This window comes from Panthera leo, chromosome D3 (assembly GCF_018350215.1).
Source record: "Panthera leo isolate Ple1 chromosome D3, P.leo_Ple1_pat1.1, whole genome shotgun sequence".
Classification (NCBI taxonomy): domain Eukaryota; kingdom Metazoa; phylum Chordata; class Mammalia; order Carnivora; family Felidae; genus Panthera; species Panthera leo.
The window spans coordinates 17,271,228-17,283,489 of NC_056690.1; the positions used below are offsets into that span (position 1 = coordinate 17,271,228).

At 56.0% G+C, this 12,262-nt stretch overlaps 1 protein-coding gene across 2 annotated transcripts in view; it reads left to right on the top strand.

Moving 5' to 3' along the window:
- Positions 1-10,675, top strand: part of WSCD2 (WSC domain containing 2) — a 54,682-nt gene extending 44,007 nt beyond the window's left edge. The window contains exons 7-8 of one of the 2 annotated variants that reach the window (XM_042910668.1): positions 2,359-2,509; positions 8,621-10,675. In XM_042910668.1, coding sequence (XP_042766602.1) covers positions 2,359-2,509; positions 8,621-9,206 — 737 coding nt within the window. In that variant the 3' untranslated portion in view covers positions 9,207-10,675. Of the gene's footprint in view, positions 1-2,358; positions 2,560-8,620 lie in introns of both variants that reach the window. The other variant, XM_042910669.1, reaches the window with a different exon arrangement.
- The last annotated feature ends 1,587 nt before the right edge of the window (positions 10,676-12,262 follow it).

Below are 12,262 nucleotides of genomic sequence, written 5' to 3' on the forward strand. Positions count from 1 at the left end.
AAAGGCGCCTTCCTAGACGCAGAACTCCTCTGTCTGGGAGGCACTGTGCTAAGTGGAATTTTCTCCACCTCCCTACTTTTCCAGGGTACCCTGCAGCCTAACTTCTCAGGCAACCCGAGACCAAAGCAGGTCTTCTCTGGTGTTTAGTTTTTTTGTATCTTGACAAATATTGTGCGAGGTTGACTCCATCCCGTAGCAAAGTGAAATGTGACTGAGGGTCCCAGCAACCCCCGGGGGCTGATTTAAACTAGTCTCAGCCCTCGGCCACGTTGTAGTTTTTCTTCTCTGAGAACCCGTATGCGCTCTTGTGCAACCCCTGCGTCTGTGTTTCTGTTGCTGTGCCGGTGGTGACATAGATTTTGGCAGAGAGAGAATGAAATCATAGTCGGGTAGCCCCTCGTCCGCGTCATGAGGGGCTTTACCGATGTCATGTGTGACTGCACGCCGTGAAATCCTGTGTCCCGGGCTCGCGCTCGAGCTCCCAGACCCCATTCCTCAGTGGCCCATGACACTGTGCTGCCCGTGGGCCTCAAAGGCTGTGGGTTCATGTTTCCTTGTGGGCACGGGCCAGCGCCGATGTGCAAGGCTGGACTAATTCCTACAGCTTCACTGGGCAAGTCCCAGGACGGAATCTGGCTCAGGACATGACATTCCATTCCTGGCGTTGTTACCTTGTGACCCCGGGGTGGGGGTGGGGGGGTGCCAGACCTTTCTGAAGCCTGATCTCCAGGAACAGAAGTAGGTCCCATGCCGGCCTCATCTTAATCCACCTTAAAAGCCAAAGGCAGAGCCTCAGAAACCTTCGTGCGTGGGCCAGGAGAGAAAAAAATGAACTCTGAGGTTTGAGGAGGCAGGGTGGCTCCTCAGTCCGTGGCTTCGCCCCTAGACTTGTTCTCTTTGAGCTGCTGTTTATCGAAACACGTACAACTGTGTGCCGCAGTGGTTTCTCACAGCAGCCCTGTGAAAGAGAAGCTGCATGGTGCCATTTTATGGATGAGGACACGGAGGCCAAAGAAATAACATTGAGTTGGAAACACAGCCGGTATCCTGAAGGTGCCGGTACGGTACCATTTCTACGCGGCTTGCAAGATGCCATCTAAGCGACTTGGAGAACTCGGTCTCAGGAGCCTGGATGAGTTGGGTTTGAATGTTGACCCTGCCTCTCGCTGCCTGTATAGCCAAAGCACGTTCTTTGATCTCTCTCTCTGCCTGTTTCCTCATCTATAAAATCTCTTCCATTTCCCCAGCTTTCCCCCCCCGCCAAGTTTATTTTAAGAGAAAGCAGGGGAGGGGTAGCAAGAGGGAGAGAGACTCTCGAGCAGGCTCCGTACCTTCAGGCGCCCATCTCTGTCGAACTCGCAGACTTCGAGATCGTGACCCGAGCTGAAATCAAGAGTCAGAGGCTTCATCAGCTGAGCCACCCAGGCGCCCCATCCCCATTTTTTGAAATGAAAATCTGATCATGTCCCTTTCTCTTTTGCTTAAATCCTTTTAAGGGCTGCCTAACGTTTGGGGTCTCGTGCCGAACTCTTGGTCACAACCCCTACCGTCCTGTCTGGCTTTACACTCCCCTCTTTCTGCTCTCAGCAGTCACTCATGTGGCACCTTCCTTCCGACCCACCCCCGGGCCTTTGCATCTGCTGTTCCCACCACCTTTCCCTTCCTCTGTCGGGCTAGTAGATTCCTCCTTGGCTTTCACATGTCAGCCTAAGCACCTCTTCCTCCAGGAAACTTTGCCGGATGCCGCCTGACTAGGTCCGCGATCTTGGCTAGGCGGGCTGGGCTGCGCAGCTCCAGACCGTGGGTTATATCCGTGTCTGTTCCCTGAGTCTCTCACCATCTGGGACCAACAGCCTGCTAGTGCACGTCCCTCTCGCAGTGATGGAGGAGCATAGAAGAGTAAACAAGCATGTGGGGCACCTGCGGGCTTTGACGGAGACCCGCTTCTGTCCTCATCCCAGCGGCCAGAGCGCCTCACCGGCCATGCCTGGGGATGGGGAGTCCACCCAAAGAGGGCTCCCCCAGTGTGTCACCGTCAGGTGCCTCTTGTCGTGCCTCAGCGAGCATCCCATGCCTCTTCGGCAGCGCTGTGGTTCGTTACGTTTATTTCGGTCACGGTTTACAGAATCTGGCTCCCAACGACAGCGAGACGCACGGGTCTTTTTGCAGAGTCTATCCCCACCTCCCAGCACAATGCCTGGCACGTAGTAGGTGCTCAGTAAATACAGGAGGAAAGGAATGGGAGCGTGAATGAACGTGGGAGGATAACAGAGGCGGCCTGGGTGGGCAGGGTGTGGCGGGACTCCTCGCCTCCCCCGCTCACGGCCCTGTACCCCCCCCTCCCCTGCCCGTGGGAAGGGTTCAAAGGTGAGCGGGACCACTGGCGCAGCGGCAGGACCATCTGCATCAAGACGCACGAGAGCGGCCAGAAGGAGATCGAGGCCTTCGATGCCGCCATCCTGCTCATCCGTAACCCCTACAAGGCGCTCATGGCAGAGTTCAATCGCAAGTACGGCGGCCACATCGGCTTCGCTGCACATGCCCACTGGAAGGGCAAAGGTACGGGGGGAGGGAGGTGCGAGGCCGGGGTGCGGCAGGTTGGGGTGAGCGGCCGGTGCTGTCTGCCGCGAGGGATCCGGGCAGGCCCCCCGCGTTCCCCCTGCCCCCAGCGTCCCCTGCTGAGAGCCAGTGTGATGCCCTAGGGCAGCGGGCAAGGGCCTCGGCTTGGGCCCAGGAGCAACTCCCTGGGTTCAATGCCCATCTCTGCCACTTCCCTCCCCTGGACTTAAGTTTGTCCCATCTATAAAACGGGGGTAAGCATCGTGAGGCTCGAAGAATTTAACCCTTTAAAACCACTCTGTAAATGTGACTCGTTATGGAGATAGAAACCCTCACATGATTGATATGGGATGGATTGAAACCGTTTCAGGAGCCCTTTCCCCTGGGAGTCAGGAGACCTGAATTCAGCCCCGGGTCGGTGGCTGGTGGCCATGAGGTCACTTATGAGCTCCTAAGGACTCGCAGAGCAGCACTGCGGTGAACCACCCCTAACAACTCTGGGTTGTGAGGCTCCAAGAGGTTAAGTGACCTGCGCCCGGTCACACAGCTGGGAGGTGACCGCGTTGACCCCCCCCCCCAGCAGTGAATCTTAATATGATCTGCCTTTGACATTCACCTCTGGTACTTAGATGACAGCTGTGTGGATGAATGTCTCACAGGGAGGTGGCCCACGATAATGGAGAGAGCTTTACCGTCAGACCCAAGCTCTGTCCTCTTGAGTATCTTTAATCCCCCTGGCTCTCAGAATCAGCTGCTTCCACCTGCATCGCCATCGCGGTAACGAGAGTCTTGAAACCCCATTCGTTTGACCCTGCTTTTACAGCTGGGACAAGCTAAGCTCAGGGAGGTGAAGAGGCTTCTCCAGGATGCGGGAGAGCTGGGGTTTGACCCCAGAAAGTCTTGCTCCTGAGCCCCGGCCCTTCACCACCACAGTGGTAACGGAGGGGGCAAAACGTCGATGGAACGGTGGGGTTCGCAGGCCAGTAGGTGCTCTGTAAATGTGAGCTCTCTCCACCTTACCCAGCCTGCTCCAGCCTCAACACTGAGGGGTGCTTTCCACATCCCCCCCCCCGACTCCCCAAAACTGCTCTCCAGCCCTGGCCCCTCCCCAGAGAGGACCGGAACTTGACGGGATGGTGTGCACTGAGCAATCCGGCAGTTACACCCGCAGCAGTGACCTCGTTCATTAAGACTCTTGTGCCTGTCTGGCCAGCCGTGCCCTGGCTTCCCAGTTCAGTCAGGGGGTTCCTCTGCGCCTTCCCTTGCCTCACCACCACCCCCAGAGGGTGGAAGCGTAGGCGGGGACATTTGTGCCCTTGTTCCCCGAGAGGTCCTCTGATTTACTTACAGAACAATCGAAAATGAACACCACCCTGGGCCAGGCTGAGAAGTCTGCAGGCGCCCAGGACAGAGGGCCTGTCCTGAGCACAGACTTTGCTGGTCCAGCTGGAAAGGACCTGGGGCTGACCAAGCCCAGGGGTCCCCAGCCCCCACTGCACGTCAACATCCCTGGAGGAGTGTGGGGAAGTCCCAGTGCCCAGACAGCACCCGGACCATTGCTGTGGTGGATCCCAGGCATCGGTATTTTTTAAAGCGTCCAGGATACAGGCAGGACTGAGAACCACTGATTGTCTATTTATTAATGGGGAAACTGAGGCCCAGAGAGAGGCAGGGACCTGCCAAGGTCGTTAGGGCAGGAGTAGAATCCAGCTCTCTGGCTCCCAGGTATCCCGATGTCCCCAGGGACAAGGGAGGGGACTCACTTGGGAGGCTCGCATGGGGCCAGGCACTTTGCATGCTTCATGGCATTTAACCCTTCTAATTCCCGGAAGAGGGAAGAAAGGCTTTTGTGGTCAAGGTGGCATTCCATTGCACAGGCGAGGACACCATCCCAGGAAGGCTTATTCACCTCACTGGCCAAGGCCCCAGGGTTTGGCAGAGCTAGGGTTCAACCCCAGGCGTTAGCTACCGGGCTCTCTTACCTTGAGGGGTCTCTGACCTCCTGATGAGTTCACTGCTTCTTTCCTGGTTTAGCGCCTGGTCTCAGATTCAGACAGTTCCAGTTCCCAGGAGCCCCTTGCCTCTTTCCTGATCAAGGCAGCTAGGAGCTTGAAAACCAAAGATAAGGGAGGTGTCAGGACAGGCCCAACCACGAGGCTGCAGGGGATGGGAGAGAAGAGATTCCAGCAAATCTATCTCCTGTTGGGGGCCTGGGGTCCCAAGCTGAGTCCAGGATGGGAGGGGGGGGCTTCTCCACCACATCACCTCCCAGGCAGGCCTGACCCCGGTCTTAAGTGCTCTGAGAGCCTTCCCCCAAAGAACCATTTCTCTCTCTGCTTTAACGCCTGGCCCTTGGAGGGACTTGAGACCCTTGCTTTTAGGGTCCCTGCATCAGCAACATCAGTATCACTTGGGAACTGGTTAGAAAAACATTCTGCGGCCCCCACCACAGACCTGCAGAGTCACATTCCGGGCGGGCGCCTGGCAAATCTGGGTCTTACCCATCCCTCCAGATGTTTGATACACATTGATGCCCCAACGTGAGAACCACTGCCTTCATAAAAACCTCGCAGCTCAGAGTGTGGCCTGTGGATCAGTGGTGTCCATCACCTGGAAGCTTCTAAAAAGCTTTTCTCAAAAAGCACATCTCAGCCCTCCCCCACCCCCTGCCAGGGTCCCTGAATGGGAATCTGCATTTTAACAAGATTCTCTGGGAAGCTTCCTAGGCACTTGCAAGTTTGAGAACGCCTGGCTTAGAATGCCCTCCCCTAGCAGGTGACGGTCACCTCCCTAAGAGCAGAGCTCCCCTAGCTGCTGAGCACATCCGTCCCACCCTGCCTCTGCCCCCTTCCCCTTTAGAGCTGGGTCAAGGCCCTTGCAACCCTCCCCGCCCCCCCCCCCCCCATTTTGGGTTCCATAACATTAATTTTACAATCTCCCTGGAGTGGGTCCAAAGCAAAGTTTTATGTGCTATGATTACACAAGGTGAATCATCCTGATCTGTCTAATGAAACAGACTGTGTTTGATGATTCCATGGGGAATTAAGTGCAGTTAAGCTATTAATCAGGCCCCGGTTCTTCTCGACAAGAGGGAGCAAAGAGGGGCCCGAGGGGCCCTGCCAGGCGCACGTGTGGGACCATTCCGGCGGAACCAGCACTGGTGACCAACGGTCCGTGGCTCGGCTTGCCTTTATTACCCGCTTTGAAGGCAGCGATCAGTTACCGGGAATCCTGTGCTAATCGGGGCTTCTGTCTTCACCTTTTATCCTTCTTTCTGATGAAGTGGGTTAGGAACAGCCAGGATGGCCATCTTTGGGGTAGGCACACAGCTGTTGCCGAGGCAGCTGGGGTGTTGCCCGGAAGCTCTGATGCGACAGGTGGGGCACCTGGGGCACCAGCATCAAGGATGATCGTGACCGTAGCCAGCACTTATGGAGCACCTGCTGGATCCCAGGCCGGGTGCCAGGGTCTTTGCTGCGCTTACTCCATTCCCTCCGCCCAGCACGCCCAGGACGGAGGTCTTTGCGCAGTTGTTCTGCCGATGGGTAAACTGAGCCACCGGGAGACCGACCGAGCCCCTCAGCTACTCTAGGGAGGAAAGGGGTTGCGAATGCCGTCCGTCTGACTCCCAAGTTGTCCGTGAACAGACCCCGAGTCGTAGAACAACAGCCGAAGGTGAAGTGAGCCGTGGTAAACTAGGAGCTGATCCCGAAGGGTTTCCTAGGAGGGCAGGCGCCAGGCTCAGTCAGGGTTCAAATTCTGTCTTGGGTGATTACTGTGTGGCCTTGAGCCACTGGCTTCGTGTCTCTGAGCCTCCTTTTTCCTGCGTGTAAAATGGGCCCAAGTCTCACTCTCCAGGCTTCTTGGGAAAAGGGGAGGTGGCCGACACATAGTAGGTGCTCAGGCAACATACGGTCCCATCCCCCGGTGATCTCCAAGGATGCCATGCTGTCTCCGCCCACCTGCATTGAAGGCCAGGAGCCCCATTTGCAGGACTCTGACCACCGTGCAGGCGGGTCCTTCCTTCTCCTCGACGGCCACCGTGCAGCACCCCCTCCAGCAAATATTTGAGATGGTCAGAAGCGGCCAAGCCTAGAAATCCGATCTGCGTGTTACTAGGTGACTGAGTACCATCTCCGTCCACCTGGGCCTCTGCCATCAGAGCAGCAGGTGTCCTGAACCATCCGGGACGCCGTGAGGTGACTCAGGAGTGGAGAGATTCTTAAAAAGAAAAAAAAAACCCAAAAAACTATACACATGCTATATGTTCTTTTAATCACTCATACATCTGGTCTTAACCCATTACAACAGTGTGGGCCCAATTAGCCAGATACATTGTAAATAATTTATCGTCAGGATAAAATATATCCTTGTCACCAGGATATAGATTTCCCAAGCAGCGGTGGTGTTCCGGGGGGGCCACTGGGAGAGCCGGAGCCTCGCCACAGGTCTTGATGTGTTCTGCAAAGAAAGAGGAGCCCTTTATCACGTCACAGTTTGGCGGTTGGGAATTTCAATTTAGTTCAACAAGCATTTATTGAGCCCCTGCTGGGTGTAAGGCAGTGGGGGTGAGGCTCCTGGTGCCTGGGAAGGATTAGGACCTGGGATCAGACAGGCCTGGTCTGGAGGGTGCTGCCTGGGGCTGTGTGACCTCGGGCCAGTCACTTACCCTCTCTGAGCCTCAGTTTCCTCACTGGTGATACAAGTGAACAGTAGCCCTTTCCTTGCAGGGTAGTTTTTAGGATTAAATGAGATCATGGGCACCCATCACCCAGCAAAGGTTGAGGATTTAGTTATTAAGAACCAGTTGGGCTCCCCCAACCCAGCTTGGAAAACTCACCAGACTGTCGTTCAATAAACAAATCCCTCTGGAGGGGGCAGGGCGGTGGTGCTTCTGTGAGCAGCAGAGGGTCTGGCTTCAGCGTTTTGGGGCGCCTGCCCCCTCTGATTGTCCTAGTGGGGGTTTGGAATCCCCTTCTGCCTTCCCAGCATCCTCTGTGATCTCCTTCCACAGTTACCCAGATTCTTGTTCTGTCAGTTTCAGCAGCTCCAGGGCTGGCTGGTGTCTCTTTGAGGTCCTCTCTAGGGTTTCCCCAAGCCGTCACTCACATTCTCCTGTAGCCTGCCTTTCGAGTCAGACCATCCCCAAACACCTTCCCGTTGCTGGTGACAATCCACCCTGCCATTTTCCCATGGCCAGGTAACACACCACAAAACAAAACATAGTGTATGATGATACAAAGTAGAGAAACAACACGAAGGCAAAGATGACGATATAGAGCATCTGACTTCAACTCTACCCCCAGCCCAGTCCATCAGAGACCACATACGCGGGGGGTTCAAAGGGGGTTGCGGAGCCCAGAGCCAGGAGAGCCGGGGAAGGCAAGATCTCATCTCAGGATAATGACAGGAAGAGTATTGAGTCAACATCTATTGAGCACTTCCTGGGCCTGGGGCCCCATGCTCAAAACCTCCTATGCTTTAATCCGCTTGCGTATACAAAGGTCCTACTATCGTAGGACCTGGGAGTAGATAACCGTTACCAAAGAGGAGAATTGCTACTACACAGGGTAACTTGATGGTGAAAAGCCTAGACTTTGAAGCCAGACTGGTGTCCCATCCTGGCTCTACCGATGATTAGCTGTGTGTCCAAGAGCACCTGACTTAACCTCTCTGTGCCTCTTTTTTTTTTCCTGTTTAATGAAAACAAGCGTACCTGTCGCACAGAATCGTGAGGAATAAGTGAATGAGTAGCTCTATTCATACGCTTATTGTACGTGAATACAAATGCATATAGAAGGTACAGTAAATACACGTATTTATGGATAAGTCTGTGCCGGGCCTACAGTGAGCACCCAACGAGTGGTGGTGTTATCCCCAAAGACAAGGTGAAGAACCTTCCAGGCGGAAGCGGCGGCAAGGAGGGGGCAGGAATCAGGCCAGTTTGGGGATCCGAAGGACTGGGTAAGGGTGTCGCTGTCAGTCACTGCGTCCGCTGCCACCTGACCCTTGTCCCCAGAGCCCCTCCTCCCTCTGACCCGGCCCTGCCTCCTCTCTCCAGAGTGGCCGGAGTTTGTGCGGAACTACGCCCCGTGGTGGGCCACTCACACGCTGGACTGGCTCAAGTTCGGCAAGAAGGTGCTGGTGGTGCACTTCGAGGACCTGAAGCGGGACCTGTTCGTCCAGCTGGGCCGCATGGTCAGCCTGCTGGGCGTGGCCGTCAGGGAGGACCGGCTGCTGTGCGTGGAGAGCCAGAAGGACGGCAACTTCAAGCGCTCGGGGCTCCGGAAGCTCGAGTACGACCCCTACACGGCCGACATGCAGAAGGTCATCTCTGCCTACATCAAGATGGTGGACGCGGCCCTGAAGGGGAGGAACCTCACCGGCGTTCCCGACGACTACTACCCCAGATGATGCATCAGGCAGGGAAGGGGCCGGGAGTCCCGCCCGAGCGGGGGTCTCGAGACTCCTGGGGACGCCCCCCCCACCCCAACCCATCTGTCCTCTCTCTCTGGCTTGGGGACAATCCCCTTGGCCGCTGTCGGCCTTCAGTGACGTTCCTGCATGACCAAGAAGGCTCGAGGGAAGAGACTGGGCGCTCCCCACCCTTGGAGGCACAGGGGGCCCCTGGTTTGGAGACGTTCTAGCCATGTGGACCCTTTTCTGTCTCCTCTGCCCCTGCCCCCCCCCCCCGCCACTCTGGGCCCCACCTGTGGGAGGGAGGGCTCACGGTGGCCCCAGGACATGGGTGTCCCACTGCAGATGTCAAGGACCTCGATGACAGAGTGGAAGGGACTGTAGCAGGAGAAAGTGGCCCCAGACTCTCTTCCCTTCTGGGCTGAACATTCACGGCCTCCCCCTACCTTCTCCCCTTCACCCCCGGAATCACAGGCACCAACACTTATCCAGGCCGCTTCTGTTTGAAGAAGGGTCTCAGACAGCCCGGGTGGGGTGCGGAGGCCATGATGCTCACAGGACGTTAACGGGCACCACCGCGTGGGGCCGCTGTTGTCATGAGCCCACCTCTCGCCACAGTGCTCCTGAGAAGCCATCGGGTTGGTTGGCCACCTCTAGGGCCGGAATTCTGCCCTTTCTTCCCCTGCTGTAGCCAGAAGGTGACCTTGGGATCTTTGATCTCCCTTCTGGGGGTTCTCAGGCGCCAACAGTCACCCCACCAGGATGGCCACATGCAGAATCTTGAGTAACACAGCTCTCTGTTGTGGCGCCCAACACATTGATCCTACACTGCCCTCTGACCCCTACCAGTGGGTCCTTTGCTATCCAGATGAGAGAGCAAAGTGCTCCAAATCAGGTGGGACCATGACCCTACTACCTTCTCAGCCCATTGACCTCCCCTTGGTCATAGTCCAATGGGGCTGGCCTCCCTCAGAATGGGAATGGTTCTTCATTTCCATACAAGCACTGCCTCCTTGGTGGTTGAGACCTCAAACCAAAGGATTCTCAAGGACCTGGGTTGCTAATTATCTGTCTTTGAAAGCATCGATTCAGGACCCATCTTTCCCCCGCCTCGGATACCAGTGGCTTCACATCCAGCCCATACCTGTGCACCTGTCTCATTCCCTACCACGTAGATGAAAAAGCCATAGGTCACAGATCTTTGCTATTCTGTCTGGAGCAGCCCCCCCAGTCAGCCCCTTCGAAGGCTCGGACAGGTAAAAATGCTCGTTCCCAAATACCCAAGAGACTAGGGAGAAGGAGCGTGTAAAGAGATATATTTTTTTAAGAGGAATAGAACTAATACATTCTGCCCCTTGGCACTTGGCCACTTGAAGAGAAGGGCTTAGGGATTGAGCCTGTGTTTCTCTTCCCTGATTCCCTCAGCTGTGGGATTCGGGCCACCGCAGGGCCCAGCCAGGGGGCCCTGAATGTATTTTATACCATGTTTCTTCCCCCACCCCCCACCCAGGCTAATTTCTAGTCTTTTGAGAAGCAGTCGAGGGCGTGGCCTCCCCTCCCACTTAGAGATCAGCGCTCTCTGGGGTGACTCTTGGTCCAAGACCTGGGCCAGCTCTGCTGGTGGCCACTCAGGCCACAAGCCTCAGTCCGAAGATTCCTCAGGTCAACACCATCATTAAAAAGCGAGTTTTGTTGAGTATTCTACCTTGTCATGGAGTGTTGTGTAAGGCGATTTCACAAGTGGGCGTGTGTTTGTGTGTGTGTGTGTGTGAGAGAGAGAGAGAGAGGGAGGGAGGGTGTGGTATAAGTGTCCACGGAGTCTTGACCCAAGTCACCGACAGCACTCCACCTGGGTCATGGGCTAAACCCTGGCCCGCCTCCAAAATGGATGCTGATGTTACATCCAGACCGAGCCTGAATCTGCCCACTGCTTTGATTGTGGCCACAGACTGAGCCCCAGGCCTAGTCCTGGGTGGGTCTTTTGCTTGGTCACTCTGGGCCCTGACCTTGAACGCTGGCTGGGCCCTCATCTGACCTCAGACAGAGCCTTGACTCTGGTCCCAAGCTGAGCCCTGAAGCCATATGCCAATCTCCTTTCCCCTTTCTATGATCTGTTCCTCCCTGACCAGAAGGGAGGGAAGCCATGGAACCTGCAGCCCCACGCTTTCCTGGACTCTCCTCCTCAGATCTCACAGACTCTCTGCCATATTCTCCCACCACAGGTCACTGCAGGGCAGGGGGCAAGGGGGTTTCCCACCCCTTTAGGCCGGGGCAAGATGGCCAGTTAGGCAACCTCCTCTCTGGCCAATTTCTGCCCATTTGTATCACACTTCAGCAGTCCTCTTGAATCAAATCTGTAGGTCAGACCCAGAAGGAACGAAGGCAACATTCATTCATTCCCTCGTTTCTTCAACAAATATTTTACTGGGCATCTACGGTGGGCCAGGCACTCCTCTAGCTTCTAGAGGCTTAAAAAGGGACAAAAAAGACAAAAATCCTGGTCCCCGCAGTTTACATTTTACCAAGTACCCAGCAGATACTTGTAAGTAATCGGAAAGCTTTTAAGGAGGGGAATGGGGCAAAGAAGGAAAGTCCCTAGGTGGCTTGTGACTGACCCCAGGAGGGTATTCTCAACCCCAGTGGACTGGGGCGTTGCGTGCTGATGCCCAGTCACTAGCCAGAACTGGCCCACGTCCCACAGAGGTGATGGCAGAAACTGGCCAGTCAGGGCCTTCCCCGAAAAGTCCCTCTGCACATCCAGAGTGACGGCACCAGCGCATCGGAGGAAGGAAAGCTGGGGGTTCCAGTGGATGCCCAGCGCAGTGGCATGCCCAGCCCGGAAGCCAGGACCCCTGGCCCATCCTGCTGTCACCTCTAGAGACCAGGCAGCACCCGGCGTCTGCTGACGGCTGGGATTTCCCGAATTTTCCAGTAACCCAGGAGGTGGCTGCAAACGTGCTTCTGGGGCACAATGTGGGAGGGGGAGAAGGATGGGGAGGCCGAGGGGATGCTGGGGGGCAGGGCCCACGGGGAGCCCCAGGGGAGCCCCAGACCCCCTCGCTCTCGCATCGATTTCTTTCTGGCTATTTGTCTTTACATGCCCTCCGGCGCTCCATTTTCCTCTTTGTGCTTTTATTTCCTCCAGCTGCTCATTAAACTTTTGTCTTGCCCTCACCGCCCTTCCCCTCCCCTCGCCTCGCCTCGCCTCCGTTTCGTCCGGAGCGCCTTCTTGATTTCTGCTCTGTGCAAGCATCTCTCCATCTCTCGATCTCTGTCTCTCTGCCTG